General features: G+C 35.2%; 1 protein-coding gene and 1 long non-coding RNA gene across 2 annotated transcripts; one reads left to right on the top strand and one right to left on the bottom strand.

Moving 5' to 3' along the window:
* The first annotated feature begins 4615 nt into the window (after positions 1 to 4615).
* LOC140803078 (membralin-like protein At1g60995) lies at positions 4616 to 18522 on the top strand. The gene is made up of 14 exons (XM_073158777.1): positions 4616 to 4957; positions 5043 to 5105; positions 5377 to 5781; positions 10812 to 10893; positions 12060 to 12121; positions 12277 to 12371; positions 12827 to 12906; positions 13690 to 13773; positions 14969 to 15085; positions 15548 to 15633; positions 15737 to 15843; positions 16168 to 16259; positions 16343 to 16419; positions 17813 to 18522. Exons 1-14 carry the CDS (start codon positions 4805 to 4807, stop codon positions 18272 to 18274), a joined length of 1965 nt encoding a protein of 654 aa, XP_073014878.1. The 5' UTR covers positions 4616 to 4804; the 3' UTR covers positions 18275 to 18522.
* LOC140803080 (uncharacterized) lies at positions 18236 to 18840 on the bottom strand. Its single transcript, XR_012111756.1, has 2 exons — positions 18755 to 18840; positions 18236 to 18566 (listed from the first exon to the last, which is right to left on the bottom strand). It is a non-coding gene; the product is annotated as an uncharacterized lncRNA (long non-coding RNA).
* Between the last annotated feature and the right edge of the window lie 2209 nt (positions 18841 to 21049).

The following is a 21049-nucleotide window of genomic DNA, read 5'->3' as shown; positions in this document are numbered from 1 at the left end:
AGAGTTTGAATATAAGGTATCATTGGAAGATGTCAAGAAAAAGATCAAAGAAAATTACAATGAAGATCCCTTAGCATGGTGGGACAAAAAACAACTCAAAGCTTGCCTTAAAATTAAGGAAGACAAATAGTATGAATTTGTCCGTTGCAAGACCATCCCAATGAATATAATTGATCACAGGATATGCAGATTATAATCAAGGAACATTTGGACCTTAGTTTGATCAAAGCAGAAATTTCACCATACAGCAACCCAGGATTTCTGTTAAGAAATCATGGAGAAATAAAAAGGAACAAACCCAGAATAATTATTAATTATCAAGAAATTAATAAGATTTTGGAATTTTATGGGTATTTTATACCTAGTAGAGGACATCTAATTAGTTGCATGTGTAACGCCAAGATATTCTCTAAATTTGATTGTAAGTCTGGGTTTTACCAAATTCGGATGCAGGAAGAAAACAAGAAATTCACAGCTTTCTCTATACCACAAGGACACTATATTTGGGAAGTACTACCAATGTGTTTAGCTAATTCACCCCAAATATTTCAAAGGAAAATGGATAATCTATATAAAGATTATTTTAAGTTAATGTTGGTCTATATTGACGATATGTTAATTGCATCTAAAAATATGGATGAACATATTAAACATTTAGATATTTTCTCTGATGTTTGCAAAAAAGAAAGACTGGTTTGATCAGAAAGAAAGCAGTCATTGCCACAAGAAATATTGAATTCCTCAGAATAGAAATCTACGAGTGAAGAATAATTTTGTAGGATCATATAGTAGAAAAAGTGCAAATTTTTCCAAATAAATTAAAAGAAAAGAAACAACTTCAAAGTTTTCTAGGAGTTGTTAATTTTGTTGGGATGTTTATTAAAAACCTAGCAAAACACAGAAAAATGTTTAGTCCATTATTGAAAAAATATGAAAATTTATATGGACCAAAGAACACACATAGACTTAGCCAATTAAAGGAGATATGTAAAAATCTTCCAAAAATAGATATTTCTCATGATGAAGATGATCTGGTATTATATACAGATGCTAGTGATCATTGGTGGGCGACATTTTTAACCAAGCTTACGCTAGAAGGAGAACTGTCATGCCGATATTGTAGTGGACTGTTCTCATATGCAGAAGCCATAAGATGACATATCAACGAAAAGAAGTTCTATGCAGTAAAAAGAGCTTTTGAAAAATGATCATTATTTTTACTCGCAAAGAAATGTACTTTAAAATTTGATAATACACATGTGAAAGCTTTCTTAAAGAATAGAATTGAGTCAAAACCTGAGAAGGCCAGATTATTAATATGGCAAGTACTATGTCAGAATTATATTTTTGATATTGTGATAATTAAATCTCAAAAAAATATTCTTGCAGATTTTTTAACCAGAGATGGAGACCGGTGATATCGATATCATCATCAAGATGCAGATGCATTTGAGGGAACACTTGAAATGCTTCAAAACGAGTTTAACAAGCTAGTCTTAAACGCAGAAGTTGCGGAAAGACTACAAGCCGACAAGAGAATTGAATCTGATCGAATCATATGATGTTTACAGGCTTATACTCAGTTATGATCTGTAATGCAAATGCCTATCCTCCAAGACATTGAGAAGCCACTGTTTTCCGAAATGGAGAGTTTTCGAGTACAAGATACTATACCTGGAGTAGGGGATTCAAATACCCATAGCACAAGTGTTAAGTCGGGATCATCTACAGATGAGTCAGCTGAAACAAAAGTTGAGACTTCAGATCCTTATCTCGAGTCATCAAGTCAACCCTTCACCTCGGAGATTGAAGAGGGAAAGATCAACCTTAGAGCTAATACTGACAAGGGTAAATCTAAGTTTGATACTAATGAAGCTACAATTTCTCCATTACAGGTACCAACAAAATTGGGAGAAATTGGAAACCAGAGTAGGCATTAACCCAGCTACTATCAAGGTTGATGTTGCAGGAAAATATCTTAGGGTATGGATGAAACCAAATTCATATCCAAAGGAGGTCAAAACTTGGTATGAATTCGGGGCTCTTGCCTCAGTTTATACCACATCACCGAACTTCCCAGAAATTTCAGGTCTACCAAAATAGATCCAGGAAGCTGTTCATGAAACTTGGGCAAATAACGATTATTTGTCCAGAAGAGATATTCCGGAGCTATAATTTTTCAGTACAACACCAGAACAGCAGGAAAATTCTCTCACACAAAGCCTTTCATTTTATCAAGTTAAGGATGCGAGATACAAATGTTCAAAAATTTATCAAGGATCCTCCGTCAGAAGAAACATCCCTTGTTGCTTCAATTACTGAAGACGATATTTCTACTAGAAGAGCAGGAGGTTTATCAGTTTGACTAACTGAGATAGACAAAGTCAAGTTTCCGTTTAAATTTTATCATAATTCGGTAAACGGTTCATTCCTGTTAAATACTATGAAAAACCACAAGTTTTGCAGAAGATCTATTCGAAAAGAAAAGAAATCTTCTGTGGAATAGCAAGCTGCCAGGGAATAAAGAAACTCGTATGAAATTCTGCAATATGGCTCATGTGGGAAGATAGTCAGAACAGATATGCCTAGAATGCCCGAATCAAAAAGAGCTAGAATTCGGCAAGGGTTTCAGACCTCTGTCAGACAGGAAACATCTTTCAGAAACATGACCAAGTGGTGAAGGACCACAACCACATTTTCCTCGGGGACATCAAAAGTTTAAGATTCCTCGACAAAAATAAGACATGTGAATACTACCACTTTTCCTTGTGGATTACAAAAGCTAAAAGATTCCTCGACAGGAGATAGTTGGCATGTGATAAACCTACTAAATGACCAAGAAAACTTGGACCCAAACAAATATAAATAAAGAATAAATGGGAACAAGAAAATCACATGATTTAAATCGAAATGTAGAACCAAAGAAAAATGTATGCCACATATCTTAAGGTTTCTAAAAGACATATTTAAGCAATAAGAAAACCGTTGATGAATTTTAAAGATCTCTACAAACTGTTACAAGAAGAAGGGAACAAGATCTCAGCTGATATAATACAAACACATATCTACTGGTTATGCCAGGAAATAAGATCAGAAGAACGAGCAATTTCTAGATTAATGATCTAGAAAAGAGACAAATCAAGAAAAGGTAGAGGGACCGTTCAACCACCCACTCAAGAGATAATGTCAAACACAGCTAGATGACAATAAAGAAAAGCTATGGCAAGAATTTGAAGTTCAAAAATCAAATCCGAAGGGCTTCTATAAATAAGAAAGCAGAAGGAAAATGAAGACATCACTCAACTTCTTCATTTTTTTTCAAAATATTTGTAATATTTTCTCTTTTAACTTTATGTGTGCTGAAAGTTCAGTTACGATTAGTATGTCTTGGGGCTATAAGTCTTCTATAACAGACTCGATATGTATAACAACGCTACATACCAAAATCAAAGGAAAATTTTGAAAATTTTAGAAAATTGAGGAATTAAAACAAGAAATAAAGGTTGGATGTGAGAAAGGAGAAAGTTCAGAATGAAGAGATGGAGTAAATACAAATTTGCCCTTTTTTCCCCCTAAAAAATCACATCGATGGCTTCTACCAAAAAACCAAATCTCCGAATGCAATTTTGATTCCGTGACCAACATATTTTCCCATTTTAGGGGGGTGTATTCAATCTAAACTTTTAATGACTTTTAAAGACTTTTTTTAAAAGGTGGACTTTTGTGGAGTTGATGGATTTTGATGGACTTTTATAGAATCTCATGGAATTGTAAAACATATTTCATAGACTTTTACAGACTTTTTTTCAAGATTTTTGTAGACTTTTGTAAACTTTTGTAAACTTTTATAATTGTGATTTATTTTTTTATTAATTTCTTTTAAATAATTATTGGACATGTATAACCTATTAAATTCTAAATTTTTTTATTTATGAAAATGTAAATAAATTTTACTTATTTAAAGGTTAAATAAATTAAATTGTGAAAAACGACAAATGAACTATCCAATTTATTGAAATCAAAATTTCAATTCTTTATGTCAATTCAACATATTAATGAACACTATTTTTATAAGTTCATAATAAAATTTTATTAAAATGAACAATTTATGAAATACAATAATCATAATGGTTCAAGAAAAAAACAACAATTCATCTATTTTTACACATAAATATTGGCAATATAATAAATTCAAGATTGACCAATCATACCTTTAAATAGAAGAAATTTTTTTGAGAGAGAGAAGAACCCTAGAGATGGCTTGAGATAGAAGAGAGATATCATCTTTTTCAAAAAAGAAAGTCCATCAAAATCTTTGGTATAGGTGGAAGAATATTTTAGATTTTCTGCAATTGTACATAAAGCTTCAAGGTTTGTACATGAATAATAAAATAAGAATCCTTGAAAATCCATGGATTTTTTGGATACCTCTTGACTTTTGTAGAGTTTTAAAAAGTCAAGTTTGAATACCACATGACTTTTTAAAACTCTACCAAAATCCATGTTGAATACCACTAAACATATATGGAGTCATTAAAAGTTTAGATTGAATACCTCTAGATTTTAAAATTCCATAAAAGTCATTAAAAGTTTAGATTGAATACACACCTTAATGTGATTGAAATTTGTAGCAGCCAAGTGCGTGGTCCGCTAGGTTAAAATTAAATCAAAACTTGATCTAACCCGGCGAAATGATTCCGGCTCTTGACCAGTAGAGCTAGTTCTGGGGGCGACGATCTCTACTTTAATCCAATCCCCTCCACCCACTTCAATTAAAAGAGTTGAGTGATTCAACAGAAGGGTAATGGATCCTGAACAGACGTTTATAAGGGTGCAGGAGAGATTTTCAGAGATGCTGACCCCCAAAATACGAGTCACGCTCGAGTATTTCTTCTTGTTCTTGGCCATTACCCTCTTCTGTATTCTCGTTGTCATGCACGCCAATTATGTTCAACAGGTACTCGCTTTCTTCGTCAATCTTATTTGGAATCGGATTTCATTTTTGTGATTCTGATGTGATTATTGTTATTATCATGTTGAAGCCTGGTTGTTCAAGTGAGCTTTCCAATATCGAATTGTCCGAGGCCCAGCTTATTCAAATTAGGGTATGGAGTCAATTTCTCTCGCTGTTACTTTCTATTTTCTTTTCTTCTCGATTTATTTATTTGCTAAATTTTGTGTTTGATGCGAACAATGCTGTTATGTGCATATATATTGATATTTTTTCCTTGATAACTCGATGTGATCGTGTATGCGCTGCTAGGTGGAACGGTTTATAGCCAATATTGGTAGTGGATTTTGTGTATTTTTTTGTATTATTCTGATCAAATTTCTATATGAGGCCGATGTTGACGCGGCTTCTGTTCACTGATGCAGATAGCTAGTGCAGGACTGTGGTCACATAATGAGTCCATGTATGAAGTGGTGAACATTCGTGAAGCCGAATTGAATTCTAAAATGCAAAATCCTACCGAAGTTGGTGGAAATGGACAATCTTGGTTGAGTTGGATAAGTTCTGATGTTAGGGGAAAATCGGCAATAAAATATTGGAAGACTGATGATGGTATGGAATCTGAAAGAGAATTGTCTGTTAGCAGTGAGAGCTTTAAACCCGCAGATGACGATGGGCCTATGACAATTAGTAAAGATGCGGCACCTATTAGGTTCTTTAGTTCTCCTAAAGAATCACTTAAAGCAGCAATAATTCGTCAAGGCAAAAAGTGGCATGGTCGCTTATCTTTCCTTTTGAGATTGGCAAAGAAAATTCTTGGAGGTTTATGGGTGAGAACACACTGATATATGAGTTTGCTGCAGTGCGTTTGTTTATTTATTTTTCTTTAGTTCATAATGTTTTCATTATTTTGTTGTTGATAAACATCTGTAGAATTCCCGGAGTAGGGCTTGCATGGGTGACTTGCACACAAAACTTCCAAGTGGTAGTTCACGTAAAACTTCCTGATTTTGTCATATGTCAGGGCTTAAGATCAACTTGGAAAAAAGTGCTCTGTTGGGCCTTAAGTGTGAAGAAGTAGAAATATGGATGGGAAATTGGCCCATAGATTTTCGGGGGTTTCACTAGGAAGAAATCCATTGAAAATCTCGTTTTGGGAACTTGTTTTGTCTAAGTTGTCGAAGAAGGTAGTGAGTTGGAAGAAAACGTTTTTGTCTAGAGTGGGTAGATCGACCTTGATCTCAGCAGTGCTTAATGCTTTGCCAATGTACTTCACGTCTTTTTTTAGGATTCCACGGTGTATTGCGGAGGTCATGGAGGAGATTATAAGGGATTTTTTATGGGATGGAGCTGATGGGGATTTACATTGTCACTTTGTTGCATTGGAGCAGGTTTGTAAACCGTAGGATAGAGGGAGCCTGGGTATTGGGAACATTTATCTGAGAAATAGGGTACTTTTGGGGAAATGGTGTTCGAGATTTCTTTTTGAAAGAGATTCGGTATGGAATAAGGTTATATGGAGCAAATAAGGTTTAAAGGATAGTGGTGGGATGCGGGCTTAGCAAGAAATGTTACATTCAGAAGCCCATGTAAGTTTATCTCTAGAATTTACCTGACTTTTCATCAGTCAGTTAGGGTAGTGATTAAAGGGGTAAGATTAAGGTTTTGGGAGGACATGTGGTGGGGGATTCTTCTTTTAAGGATCTTTACCCTTCATTGTTTTAGATATCATCAGTTCATAACAAGCTTATTTCTCATTTTTTTCAGTTGGATCATTCATCCTCTTCGTCCTTTATATCTTGGGATTTGCATTTTCGGCGAGACTTGAGGGATAGGAAGTGAACAAGTTGAGCTTTTTGTTAGGAACCTTAGAGAGGGTAAGGTTGGTTGAGGGGTTGCAGGTACTAGAATTTGGATTGGTGTTCCTTTAGGGATGTTTTCAGTCAAGGTTTTCAAAGAATCTTTCTTTCCGCTTAGTGATTTTTCTTCCTTCTTTCTTTTTCATGTATTTAGAAAGTGTCGATCGTGTCTAAGTTTCAAGTTTTTTCGTGGATTGCGGTGCTAGAAAAGTTATCTACTTGTGAGATGATGCTAAAGAGGTGCCCTACTTGTTCTCTTTGCCCGAGTTGGTGCATGTTGTGTCGGCAAGAGGTGGAGACCTAGGACAATACTTTTATTCATTGTCCTTTCACGAGACGTCTTTGTTTTAGAGCATTGTAGGAGTTGGCTTTGGCTTGGGTAATTCCGATGATAACGAAGGAGTTACGGCAGATCTTGGACGCAACCTAGGCAAGAGGGGTAGATTTTTTGGTCGGTGCCACGGTGGTCGTTCATTTTATTTTTTGGTCAGTTTGGTTGGAGATTAATAGTAAAGTTTTTGACATTGTAGAATAGTTGTTTGAAGAGTGGCGACACAAGATTAAGATTCGGGCTTTTAGCTGAATTAGGAAGCACGAGGACGTTAAGACATTCTCTGAAACATCTACTACTAAAATACTGCTAGAATTTTTTTTTGCAAGCTAATTTTGAAAACGCTCATACACATGCATGTGAATGAAAACAGTCCACCATGCATAGTAAAAATTAATTCAATCACTGAATAAAAATAAGTGCAGTTAAATAAATCCTAAATATCATCAAATTCCTAGACTACTGTTTGAAAAGAGCTCAAATGCAACAATTAAAGCATGTCGTATCATCAACGTATAAAAATATATAAAATGTATAAAAAACAATGTTCATCCATGACCCATAAACATATAGTGCGGAAATATGCAAGGTCCTCGGATCATTGTGCGCACTCCCCAGCTCCGTTTACTCAGTTTTCAGCGCCTTCAGCCTCAAACTCATCGTGCTCACCTGCATCATTCACACCTAGTGAGTTTAAAGACTCAACACACCTAAATCGTTATTACAAGTACATATACATAATATGCAACGGTGAAAATTACTCTAATTAACATACATTTCATGATCTTAAAAGCATGAACTTAAACATATCATGTCAAAGCATGACGTGTCCATAACATATCTCATCATATCGATATATACGTGTTCATTTCCTTTAATTGAATTCAGATCATTAGTTGTGACTTTCGTATCAGCTCTAATCGATTGATCAATCTACGTATAACCGCAGTACTCGGCGGCGGGGACATCAGCGACAACTTTACCCATCCACTGAGCCTTGGCATTACATGTTCGTGTTCTTGTTCGTATTAGTCACAACGAACTCCCTTTCTTCAAAAACATGTCATCGTATTCATTACTTATTAAAATCATGCATATACGTACATTTTCTTAAAACCAAGCATGCAACGTATTTTTCGTATTTCCATAAAAAGTCATGTTCATGATAACATATACATTTAAAATATAAATTTTTTGCGTTCAGGGCGCTGCTAGGACCGCTAACTCGACCCGCGTGCAAAATGACCATTTTGCCCCTGTAAACCTTACTCGACCATTTTATCCCTGGACATCGAAATTTCGACTCGAAACCAACCAAACTCCTTAAAACATAATTATAATCATTTCCTAACCTCGAGCCCGTTCTGTAACTTTTACGATTCGTTTTAAAACTTGGACATGCGTCCCGGTTTTAACCCGAATCAACCCGAAACTTAATCAAGTTTTACCAAATATTTACCACAACTTAATCACTCCCTACCAACCCCTAAACAACACAAATCGAGTCCTTTGAACCCCTTAAAACCCGCTGCCACTTGCTGAAAATTTCTGTAGACATGCACCCTACAAACCCTAATGCACTAAACCCTCAAATTTTCGATTCTAGACCTAACCAACTCAAACCAGCCTTGAACCAACGTTACCTAGGATCAAGAGCAAGCCGTGGACATCCTACTGGAACAACCCTAACCACGCCTACAGCTCCATGCATGCGCATTGCTCGATCTTGCCAAGGAGTGACCCGACTAGCCCTTTTTCCTTCCCGTCGACTCTACCCTCACGTCGAGCTGCTCACGGCCCCCTCCCAGCCCTGTCACGGACCCACTAGGGTCTGGTCCACGGCTGGAACCAAGCCATGCACGGCTGCACCTTCCATTTCTCCCGATCTAGCCACGGAAACCCTAGATCTAGAAGCATACGGTCGGCCCCTTCCCTCTAAACCTGAATCGACGCCCTCTTCACCTTATCCACCATAGATCTCGACGTGTTTAGTCCCTTGAAAACCTAGATCTAGCAGCCCTTGCAAGGAAGCCATGGAAAAACGTGAGTACATGTTAAACATATGCATATTTCCTAGCAAAACTATGCAAAAACGATGCAACATAATATATCTAATAGTTTCTCATGCATAAACACGCAAATCAGCATATAATGATGTGAATGATGAGAAAAATGAGATTTTCGGCGTGCATTTGCTTTTATACGCTTGAAACCTTAGAGACGTTTGCGTAGAACTTGCATCGGAGAGGTGGGGAAAGATTTCTTTGCAAACTTGGGAGAATCTTTGAAGGAGGCTGCTGAGTTTTTCAAAAATTGCTGCTGTTGCTGCAAGGGGTGGGGCGGCCGAAGTGTGGGAGATTAGGTTAGGGTTTGGGTATAGGGTTTTAATAAAATAATTAGCGTAGTGCTAATGGGCTCTTTTAACTAAAAATAAAGAGATTAAAAGGATTTTAGGCCCATTAAGCAGTAAAATAATCCCATTTAAGCCCAAAAATACTCCCGAAAAATATATCGTTTAAGTAAGTTTTTGAAAATATTTCCCGAACCCTCAAAAAGTACCCCGACTTGCTAAATTTTGCGTACCGGTTTAAAATATGACTCGCTGAGTAAAAATACCTTAACAAGGCCCATTTTCGAAAATCATACATATTTACACCATATATTAAATAAAAATAATTATTTAATAAAAATACTTTTCTTTAACTGTCCCCGATCTCCGTTCCTCGTTCGAACACGAAATACTGCTAAAAGCCATAGTAAATGAAAAGCCATAGTAAATGAAATCTTAACGAGCCAAGAATTAAAACACATATTCATGTCACAATCATGCATTAAATGCATTAAAAATGATTAATTAAAATACCTAAGAAATTTGATATCTTGCATGTGGTTTACGTAGAACCTCAAATATTTGGGACGTTACATCTCGGTTTCAGATTTAATCAGGAATTGAAGTTATATATATTGTTAACATGATCCGAGCTTTTTTTTTAGTGTGCGGACCTCTTTTCCGCCATTTGTATTTATTGTTTTTATTATATAATATATTATAGTTTCCTATAAAAAAAATAAACTATGGAACTCAAGATTTTGCAGTATATGGCCTTGGTTGAGTGTTTCCAGAGATTGGAACCTCAAATCAATTTAGGCATGAAAATAAATCTTGAGAGTGATATTATCGCAACTCACGAGTCGGATCACCAAACTAAAATCTCTGTCATGTCTCTGCTGCCTTTGAGGATTTGTGGTTATGTTTTTGGAAGCCATTTTTTGTTTGCTCTCGGTTATCTTGTGTGTTTTATTTTTTATTATCATGATTTATTTGCATATTAAAAGATTACAAGTTGTACATTATAATGTATTGACACTGAATCTTTCTTTTGTAATTACTGCTTGATGATACATACTATACCCAAATGTTTTCAAACGATATTTGATGTGATTTTGTTCAAACACTGATCAATGAAAACTACTCATTTTGTAGTTATTGAAAATGAAGAAAATGCTGCTAGGGGTTGAGAAATCTTTTTTCCCACCTCTTTTCCTTATCGGAGAATAGAAAGAAAGCTGAATTGAATAAGATTTGTAGTTATGGAACTATTTACCGTTGGTCTCTTGTAATTCAGAATACATAAAATTTCTTATTATTTAAAGCTTTATTACCATGCAGGATATCGCTGGTATAAATTTGAGTTTTGATACTCCCAAGTGCCTAAAAATTTTGCATTTGGACGGTCTCAACTCCTATGCAGGTAGGTATCATATCTTCTGATTCAGTTAGAACTATTAGTGGACATGGTTTATGTTGATGGATATACAAATGTTAACAGTTTTGTCTTGTCATCCATAGATATCACTTTTACAATTTGGTTGGATGAATACAGAAATAGTTGCTGAAAGCTCTACTTTCATTGCGCTGAGTTTTTCTTTTGGCGTGTCTTTAATATGTCAGGCTATTAGTTAGGGAAATTTCTGTTTGTCTCGGATTAGGTGCAAATTGGGTGATGGTTGTAGATTAAGATACTGTGGGAATATTGCGGTTGACGCAACGATTCCTTTGTGAGATTCCCAATGGCTTTCAATTGTCTTTTTAACCCAATGTTTTAATTTCAAATTTGTTCAAGGTTGAAGATTATTTGGTCATTTGTGGACTCTTCATTTTAGGGGAGAGGTCACACGTAGGGGGGAGGAGCAAACAGAGGCTCTTTCAATTGTCTGTACGCTCGAAAGGCAGATAAATGAAGAAAAAATTGTTATTAGCAACCACTCCGATGATAAGGAGAGAATGAGTAGTCAAATTTTATTAAAAAGCACAAGGAGATGTGAACGATCTGAAACTTTGATGTTTAAATAAAAAATTTGCGCCATTGCCATATCTCAAAACGAAAGATGAAGTGTAAATGAAACATCTACAACCGTAGCAAGAGTATGCATTAATGCTCTTTATTTTCAGCAATGTGTATTTTTCCTTGTAAGAAAAAAGAAATAATTTTGATTTGTGACTTGTAGCGGAGAAATTTTTTGATGGTTCTAGATTGAACATTGCTTCAGAAAATGTTGCCTCGTAAACTTTCCATCAAATAAAATCTGATGAGCGTACGATAATATTGTTGATTTCAGCACTTGTCTCTAAATCTTCATGTTTAAAGAAATCCTCATCTTAATCACGATTTAGGTGTAAGATATTTACTTCAAGGAAAATCACCGGAAGAAAAATCTATGCTCATAGAGATGATACCTTTTATAAGACAACTTTGAATAGTTCTGCCATTTTATTATATTTTCCCCAGTTTCCGAAACCGAAGGGTAGACCCAAATTTGGCTGCAGCTTTGTCAAAATATTCTGAATGGAATTTTTTGTAGTATATATGTATCTCTTACATATAATCTTAGATTGTGCTTGATTCCAATATCTCAGTACAGTGGCTTGAAATGAGAAGCAAAGCATTCGAACCTGCTTATTTATATACCATGGAAAAGGTAAGGTATACTTTTTTGTTACTTTGGCCTTTTGTTGCCTCCCTTTTTAGCATTTAGATATTTCAAGTTTCTTACAGAAATGTTTTTTTGCATTAAACTAAAAATTCTGGTGTCTATTATTCTGCTATCGTTGATGTGGTAGGTTTTTGGTTTAGGGTTATTTCTTCTTGCCTGAGGAAGCTAGGTCAAAGCATAACATCCGTACCATCAACATCAGCATTTCAGCTCATCACAGTTGTTTTGGAAACCGGTAATATTATGGCCTCCCTTCCTAGCTCAGTTATGTGGATTTTATTACAGGATCTTGTTAGATTACATAATGAAAAGTAACCGAAATGAAGAAACTCAATTTTATGTTTGATTAAAGGTTTTTTATTGGTCACAAATCAATGAGTATGTATCGCCTTTCATTATTTTCATTCCTTTAGCATGTCACATACCCACCTAGAAACATAATTATGCATTACCCAATTAATGCGCTATCCTTGATTGCGCTATCCTGGATTTGGTAGTTACATGCATTTATATTTGCATACTGATTTTGTCATATTTTTCCAGTTAATCTCATCCTCAAATTAATTTGTTTCACTTCCATAGCCTTCCCCCGCTGAGTTTGACTAGTTCCATAGAAGGACTAATATGATGACACTTACCTTTTATATTTATATTAGTTGTAACATGTTTTTAATAATCTTTTTTGTCCAGATGGCAGCAGCTACTAATAAACAGACTTGTAGGATACGACACTATTCTAATTAATAGCTTGTTGAATTCTCCCGGCGAAGGTATCTAGAACTTCCCTAGATTAGAACTTCTCTAGATTCAATTGCGTATATAAAAATACTGGGTTAAAAGTTTTTTCTTTTCAAACCTGTGTTGACAATTGCACACACATTGCTTTTTCATCGATAATCAATCCTGAGGATGCCTAATTGCCCTTCTCTTTGCCATGGTAAACTGAGCCCTGGTGACATTCTATTATTTGATGTCTTGGATTTCTTTTAATAACTGTGAGAATCAGCTTATATGTTGAGCTATTGCACCATGATGCTAAATGCTTCTGTATTTACTTTGCACACAATTATTCTACAACCTCAATCAATACGACCAACATTCGACATCCTTTGAAGTTTGTGTGTAGACTTCATCAAACAAACTAAAAGATTATTTTGCGCCAATGACTTAAAATCAAGTAAGACATGGAATAAACAAAGGAAAATATTTAGTTTTTTAAGAAACAAGATATGGAAAACCTAAAATAGGCAAAAGAATTCACAAAATTACACATAACATACAGGATTGAGGTCCACAAACTAATAAAATAGGCCTTCAATTAAAATACATAATTAAATAAGCCAATAAATTAAATAACTTAAACTTTAAAGCATAATCTTTGAACTTATGAGTTTGCTTAACTTTGTTACGAATTGATCTGTGATGACTTTGCTTTCTCCAAATAATAAGCATTAAAACTCTTGAGTAATTTTATATGACTCGTGATGAGGATTCCTTTGAGGATAGGATCACAAGTATTTTGCTCGTTAATGGATATTGTGGAATTCATGCAGGTTATCTTTATAATTACCAAACAAAGGAGTTCTATAATCTCACTTATGCTCACGAGCAACCTGAAAGTTCTGCAAAGTTTGGAGGTCAAGCAATTATCTCATTTGTTGGCCTTTTATTTAAGTGCTTCATGTACAATTACATGTAATTGTTTCTTTGACCAACCCAATTTAGTAAAGTGCCTTCATGTGAATTTGGGTCTGAAAATGGGCCGAGTTATTCAAAACTGGTAATTTGACCCTTGAGAGCTAACCCAAATTGAACCCGACATACACTTTTAATTTTGAATCATCATAAACAACACCAATAGAAGTAAGAAAGTTCTTTGTAGATCTCGTGATAGATTGGATTGCTAAACCATTCGATAAGATGCTTACGATGAGACTTATATAATGGTTTCCTGTATAAAAAAAGTAGTGTCCAGTCGAGGGAATTATTTTACATTTGAGTAGTAGTACCAAGTCAAGGAAATTATTTTTGGTTCACCCTTAACTTGTAATATAAATAGATTGAGATAGTTAATGAAGTGTGAATACTTGATTGTAATCTCATGCACTTACTCCAAATTGCAAGTTTTGTCATCACTGTCGTGGTCAGGGTGATGTTACTATGATTTATTTGTTAATACGGAGATTTATGATGCCATGTCAGATCAATTTGTTGTCAAATAATTCATACTATCACTATCATGTTATCTCTTATAGCCTACACTTTGTAAATATAGTGGACACTCTGTGCCATATTTTGCTCCATGTAATCCTGGTCGAAACAGAATTCTATACGCAGAAGTTAGCTTCAGAATAAAGCTTCTAGATATAGTTGTAAAAGTTATCGTAAAAAATAAGTGGTTCAACCCTTGTGAGGAACAATATAATGACCAGTTCTTACAATTTGACTTCTTTCATTGGCTCTATTTTTTTCCCTTTCTCTTCTTTTTTTAAGATTTTGATTCTTTGGTATATAAGTTCGTTTTGGTTTATTCTAGCCCACACTGGCAACTAACTTACTGTGTAATTGGTTCAGCTGTTGGCTTCCCCTTTGTTAATTATTGGATGTAGAAAATAATTGTATTTTCTTTGTCTAACAAACCATAGTTTAGCAAGGTACATCAATCAAATTTAAGAAGCTTTACTATGAGCTATACTGGCTATTGATATATTTATTGGTGTTGGCATTTCAAATTTATTATATTTTGCTTTGAATTTCATACATTTCTGAGCTCCGTCATGAAAATGAGAGTGGAACGAGTTAAACATAATGCCTTTTTTTTCTTTCTTGCAGATTACATTGTAACCAAGTGTGGTGTATTGATGATGTCGCTCTTTGTTTTCTTTACTACCACAATGTCAGTTTCATTCACATTGAGAGAGACACAAACTCGAATGCTGAAGTTTACAGGTATGTTTGATAACTTTTTCACGTTGACTGGCAACTCCTAACTACATCTGTGAGATGCTCAGCCCTTGGTAAATGTTGACAATTACCCATGAATGAAATTTTATCAATTAGCAATCTTGCACCATGTGCAAATATGAAACAGGTACTGTGAGATCAATCAACTTGAATGTCACAGTAGCTGTCATCACACATTGGAGAAATTGATCTCTGCGCTTCTCATTGTTTTTTTTTTTGATAGGAAACAATATATTAATTTAGGTGATTAAAAAGATTACAACAGTCATCGATTATAGCAGATGACCTTCCTAATTATGCATTCTATCACGCTAGTGATCTAGTCATTGTTGTCCTGCTAAAAGTTTCTCAAAATACATGTGGATCTTGAAACTTTGTTTTATCCCCTGGATTTTGGGTTTATGCAGTCTGTTGTAGTTGTCACACCATTCTCCTTATGTTTTTCAGTGCAGCTTCAACATCATGCTCGACATCGACTTCCAACATTTCAGTTGATTTTTGTGCATGTAATTGAATCCCTTGTTTTTGTACCGGTTAGTTTTCCGCTATGTCTGATCATGCCTTCTCCTCTGTTTACCCTTTAATATAATATATTTATGTGGACTTGATGGATGCAATTGCTTACCTTATCTCCAGATAATGATTGGAATCCTATTTTTCCTGTTCGAGTTCTATGATGATCAATTATTGGCTTTTATGGTTTTAATTCTCGTCTGGATTTGCGAACTGTTCACACTCATCAGGTTGTGGCCCTTCTTTTGACTCATTATCCCCCGCTCCCCAATATAGTTATCGAAGCTCTCTATATTTCAAATCAAGTTTTAAAGCACTTGAACAAATGTGAAAGTTAAATCTTGTTGCGGTGTTTATATATATATTGCTCATGCTCAGATCTTGCAAATTATTATTTGGTCCTTCGAAAAAAGAAAACATAAATTGATTTTTAGAGAGGGAGAGGGAGAGGGAGAGGTGACTGCAATGATGCTGGGAAGATGTGATAAGTTTCTCCAGATAGTCCCTTCTTTAATTTATTTTTCTCATACCATTGTGCTTGTTTTTGCCTGCAGTGTTCGCACTCCAATTTCGATGAAGTTCTTTCCTCGTTTCTTTCTTCTCTACTTCTTAGTTTTTCACATCTACTTTTTCTCCTACACACATGGTAATGACCAGTCAAATTCTTCATTTCAAATAATTGCTTTTTCCAATTCATGATCTCCTGACATGACCATTACTTTTCGACAGGATTTTCTTATTTAGCTCTTTCAACTACTGCAGCATTTATGCAACATCTTCTCCTTTATTTTTGGAACAGATTTGAGGTACTGTTGTGCTAAACTCTTAAGTTTTTTTTTTTCATTTGTGAATTTGTATCTTAAGATTTAAAAGAGTAATGAACATGTATGGGGTAATTTTTTCTTGCTTTTACCAAACTTAGTTGTTATGTGATGTTGCTCCAAACTTTATAGTCTTAACCAGGTTTAGCACCGGTGTCATACGGATGTCCCATGTTCTCAAAGGTTTCATGTTGCACTAGAAACAATAAATTGAATAAAAATAATACTTGTGTATGTTGAATAACTTTGAAAAACTTGCTCATTGCATTTTTCTAGTCATGCAAGAGAACACATCTGATGCTCGATTTAAGTGACCCATCTGAAATTTGTGTGAATTTGATGATTATGTGTTAATTATGGACGCTTTCGAAGAATTGTTGGACCAATGTGTAGGAGATGAAGCTTTTGCTGATCATTAGTGTCTGATACATTTCTTGTCCCTTTGTGAGGAGATTTTGATGCATTCTTGCACCTGATGGGGTCAAAATGATTTAATTATTTTTATCATACAACTGTATTGGACCATCTAGTCACTGAAAGTTGTGTGATACTTGAAAAGTGTAATTTTCCAATTTGGTTTTGGAGTATTGTATGAGTTGGTATAAATATGTGCTCATTTGGCTTAAATACTTTCACATGCAGAGACAAGGAAAGTAGTGACTAGGCACATCATACCAAATCTTGCTTTTAGGTTCTTCTAACAGGGCCGGGAATAACATAGGCCATGTTCTTTCATCGGATATCTCTGTTTTCAGTTTATTTTATTATGACACCAGTATATCTCCATCTCGTTGGTAAGGTTTCCACTATGATGGGATGAGAGATTCACACTTGGGTTGTTTATTCAGGGCGTTCCGTCATTGTCGTAGCTCCATCACTTTCATTACATCGATGCGACCAATGAAAATGTTAATAAAGTTTAGATGTCTGTTAATAAGAGTAAAAGATCAAAAGGGGATAATAACATCTTCGTATCTTGTTTCATATTTAAGAAGAGTTCCTTTGCTCGTATTCTTTCGGTTCTAATGATTGCCGTGTTCTGCATGCTGGATCCTCTACTATTATATGTTCTTCCCGAAAGTGTGGCCTGATTCCATTTATTAGTCTGCCTCGGGGAAGGTTCAGGCCAAATTGTAGGAAGTGGATTTACCCTGCCTGCTGAGCAACTTTTTGTCTCAAGCTTCAAGTGTTGCGATTGCGGCCGCTATTTGTAAAATCGAATTTATCATAGCGATACAGTTTTATATTTTGTTCACATTTGTAAACTTAGAATTGCAAAATCAACGAGGATGATTCTGATACCGGCAGCGTGTGTAAAAATCTATATTACATGTAGGAGGATATTTGCGTGTTTCTAATAACCTTGCTACCGTGTCAGGTTCCTGCTCTGCAAAGGTTTATGCAAAATCGACGTTCAAGTTTTCAGCAGCATCCAGACTTTCATATTACATCCTCTACTATTCTAGCATCAACATTACGCATCACAAGATTAAACACAAGGAACTCAGTTCCTGTAAACCCAGATTTGGCACCTGAACCTGTACCTCAAACTGGAGTTGATACGGGAGCGCCAAGGAATGTAGCACCTGGTCCTGCAGGAGGGCAGATTAATGATAATCCTCTGAATATTGGAGGGCAACCTGTTATGCGGCAACCTGAGGCTGGGGGCAATCCTCTGAACTCGTTTAGTTCCCTGTTATTGTGGATTCTGGGGGGAGCTTCTTCAGAAAGCCTCAACTCTTTTCTGTCTATATTTCGAGACTTGAGAGATCAAGGCCAAGTTTATGCGGATTCTCCGCGGCAGGAAAATCTTAATGGACCGCTGAACAATGAACAGTGACTGAAGATATTATTCACACCGGGGCTGCATCCCATTACGTGATCTGTAAATATGGTTTACAGGATGTGGCGCCATGTAGTTTTTGAACAGATGAATTAGTTCCAACTCACAGCCATTTATACGGACTATTATGTTTAGCTGAGAACGCAAAATTGAAGTTGGTTTTAGTGCCGAAGTAAATCATGATGTCATACAAGCCAAAGACAATTAACATTATGGATAATCGTCTTCTTGTTTCGTCTTTCCTTTTTTCCCCTTGAAAAACTCCTTTCTTTCCTCGGGAAAAAAAACCCTTCCTGTAAGGACAAGAACTTGTGTGAGACGGTCTCACGAGTCGTATTTTGTGAGACGGATCTTTTATTTGGGTCATCCATGAAAAAGTATTACTTTCTATGTTAAAAATATTACTTTTATTTGTAAATATCGGTAAGGTTGACCCGTCTCACAGATAAAGATTCGTGAGATCGTCTCATAAGAGACTTACTCTTCTGTAAGATAAGATATGATGGGACGAAATCGTCTACTATTTTTGTGTTTTTATGTTTCAAGTTATATTTTACTCACAAATGTTATGATCACCAATTTAAAATATTTAACGCACCAAATTTTATATATAAACATAATATAATAATAACAAATAAAACATTTGATGAATTTTTTTAAAAAATCAACAATTTGTTTTAATTATCGACTCGATATATTTTTTCAAAGAAAAAAATGAATCAAATGTCTGTGATTTATTGTATTTTGTTTATATATAATTATTTTGTGCATTTAACTTTTGCACGGAATTTTTTTAGCATAATATAGTACAATTTGTAGTTTCGAGTATGACAAATGATTCGTTCCAGAAGGGATTTGAAATTTCAATGGTAGCATTTTAAGAATTTAGTTTATTTATGTAATGAATCTGTAACTTTGTTTAACGAATTAATGTGTGTGGGCATGACGAGAATTTCGGTGTGATGACAACTAAAGAGAAGAGTCTATAATAGAATCGATGATTCTTTGTTAGCGCTGATGATCAGGAAAGGATAGCAAGATTTTCTCAATTTAATAAAAAGAAATAGTCTCGTGAAAATTCGTGATTTTGACAATTCTCTAAAATAATAAAACTAAGATTCCAAATGAAATATTTTTGATTGAACTTGGATATATTTTTGAGTGAGAATTAATTTATTTACAACTCTTTGTGATTCTCAATATTTTATTTACAAGTATATTAGCTTTGATATGAACTTTGGCTCAATGAAGCTAAAGAGTTGTGGGTAAAAATTTGTGTGAGACGGTCTCACGGGTCGTATTTGTGAGACAAATATCTTATTTGGGTCATCCATGAAAAAGTATTACTTTTTATGCTAAGAGTATTACTCTTTATTGTGAATATGAGTAGAGTTGACCCGTCTTAGAGATAAAGATCCGTGAGACGGTCTCACATGAGACTCACGCATAGTTGTGACACCTCCCCCATATCGGCTTCCTCCCTATGTCAGCCTTTCTTAGTCCTAACTCCAAAATTACTTGAAAACAATCAATAAATCGGTTAGTGGGCATCGAGGTCTCTCCGGCATGATCGCTTCAATGCCGAAGCCGGGTAAAACATACGGAGAGTATAAAAAATGAAGAAAATAAATCTCGAAAAAGGACAAAAACCCTAATACGTAATGTGTTTTCCTATTGGGGAAAAATGCCGATAAATAAAAAAAATATACAATTGTTTAATTTATTAAACAATGTACCTTAGTTCATTTTTTCAATCGTAGCATGACATATAATATTATAAGATGATCAGCGCACGGTTTTAGTTTGTATATAATTTACTAATTTTTGTATAACGAACAATGTCTAACTATTATATGATCTGATATGTGTTGTTTTTACGTGTTTTATTGCATTATTTTTGTGTGCGTGCATTTCACATATATTTTGTTCGTTTTAGAATTATCATATACATATGATCGTGTCTAACTCGTACGTGAAGAATTTGCAGATGAAATGACCGGAGAACTGAAATCGGCACATAAATATTTAAGCCACAAGAAACTGGAGAGCACTTGGCAGAAAGATCGGTGCTCGGACGGTAGAATCTTACCACTCGAGCGCGAAGATGGATTTCCGGAAGTGTTGACAGAAGAGTTGGCGCTCGAGCGGTAGAATCTTACCGCTCGGACGCGAGTGGTACCTGTGCCAAGCGAATATTACAGAGGACTCGGCCCTCAGGCGGTAGAATCTTACCGCTTGAGCGCAAGTGCCGCACCTTAGAAGTAGAATTACAGAGGAGTCGATGCTCAGGTGGTAGAATCTTACCTCTCGAGCGGTACTCAATTTGGAAAAAATATTGAAGATGATTTCTTGCCTTCCAGGGGATGTTGCCAAGTGTGGCTGTACAAAAGAATCCTAAGGACGAAAATTAAGACACTTTTCAACAGCCAAGGATTGTGGAAGAGGGAAAGAGGCTTGGAGAAGGCTTGGAGTTGAAGATTTCAAGATTTCCGGGCAATGTTTCTCGCGTTTTCGTCACGTCTAGTATTTCTAATTTAATTATTCTTGTTAAATATTGTTTTGCTTAGTTTGATCATGAATTCAAATAGCTAATTTTAATTATTTGTTGGGATTTAAGTGGATCCTTCTCGAAACCGTGTTTAGTTAATTTATCTATCTACTTTTGATTTATTCTTGATTGTGCTACTATTTTCATTGCATTGTTGAATCATAGATAACTTTAATAACGATTTCATATTGCGTGTGAGTTCGTGAGAATAGCCCGAGATGGGA

This window comes from Primulina eburnea, chromosome 10 (assembly GCF_022965805.1).
Source record: "Primulina eburnea isolate SZY01 chromosome 10, ASM2296580v1, whole genome shotgun sequence".
NCBI classification, from domain to species: Eukaryota; Viridiplantae; Streptophyta; class Magnoliopsida; order Lamiales; family Gesneriaceae; genus Primulina; species Primulina eburnea.
Note: the sequence above shows the minus strand (reverse complement) of the source record. Positions and strands in the feature narration are given on the sequence as shown.

Bases quoted from the DNA above. Each gene is read 5' to 3' on its own strand.
- LOC140803078 (XM_073158777.1), top strand. From the start codon at position 4,805: ATGGATCCTGAACAGACGTTTATAAGGGTGCAGGAGAGATTTTCAGAG. The intron at 12,122-12,276 runs GTAAGGTATACT...TTTTTGGTTTAG, and splicing joins ATTTATATACCATGGAAAAG to GGTTATTTCTTCTTGCCTGA. The intron at 15,634-15,736 runs GTTAGTTTTCCG...CCTTATCTCCAG, and splicing joins AATCCCTTGTTTTTGTACCG to ATAATGATTGGAATCCTATT.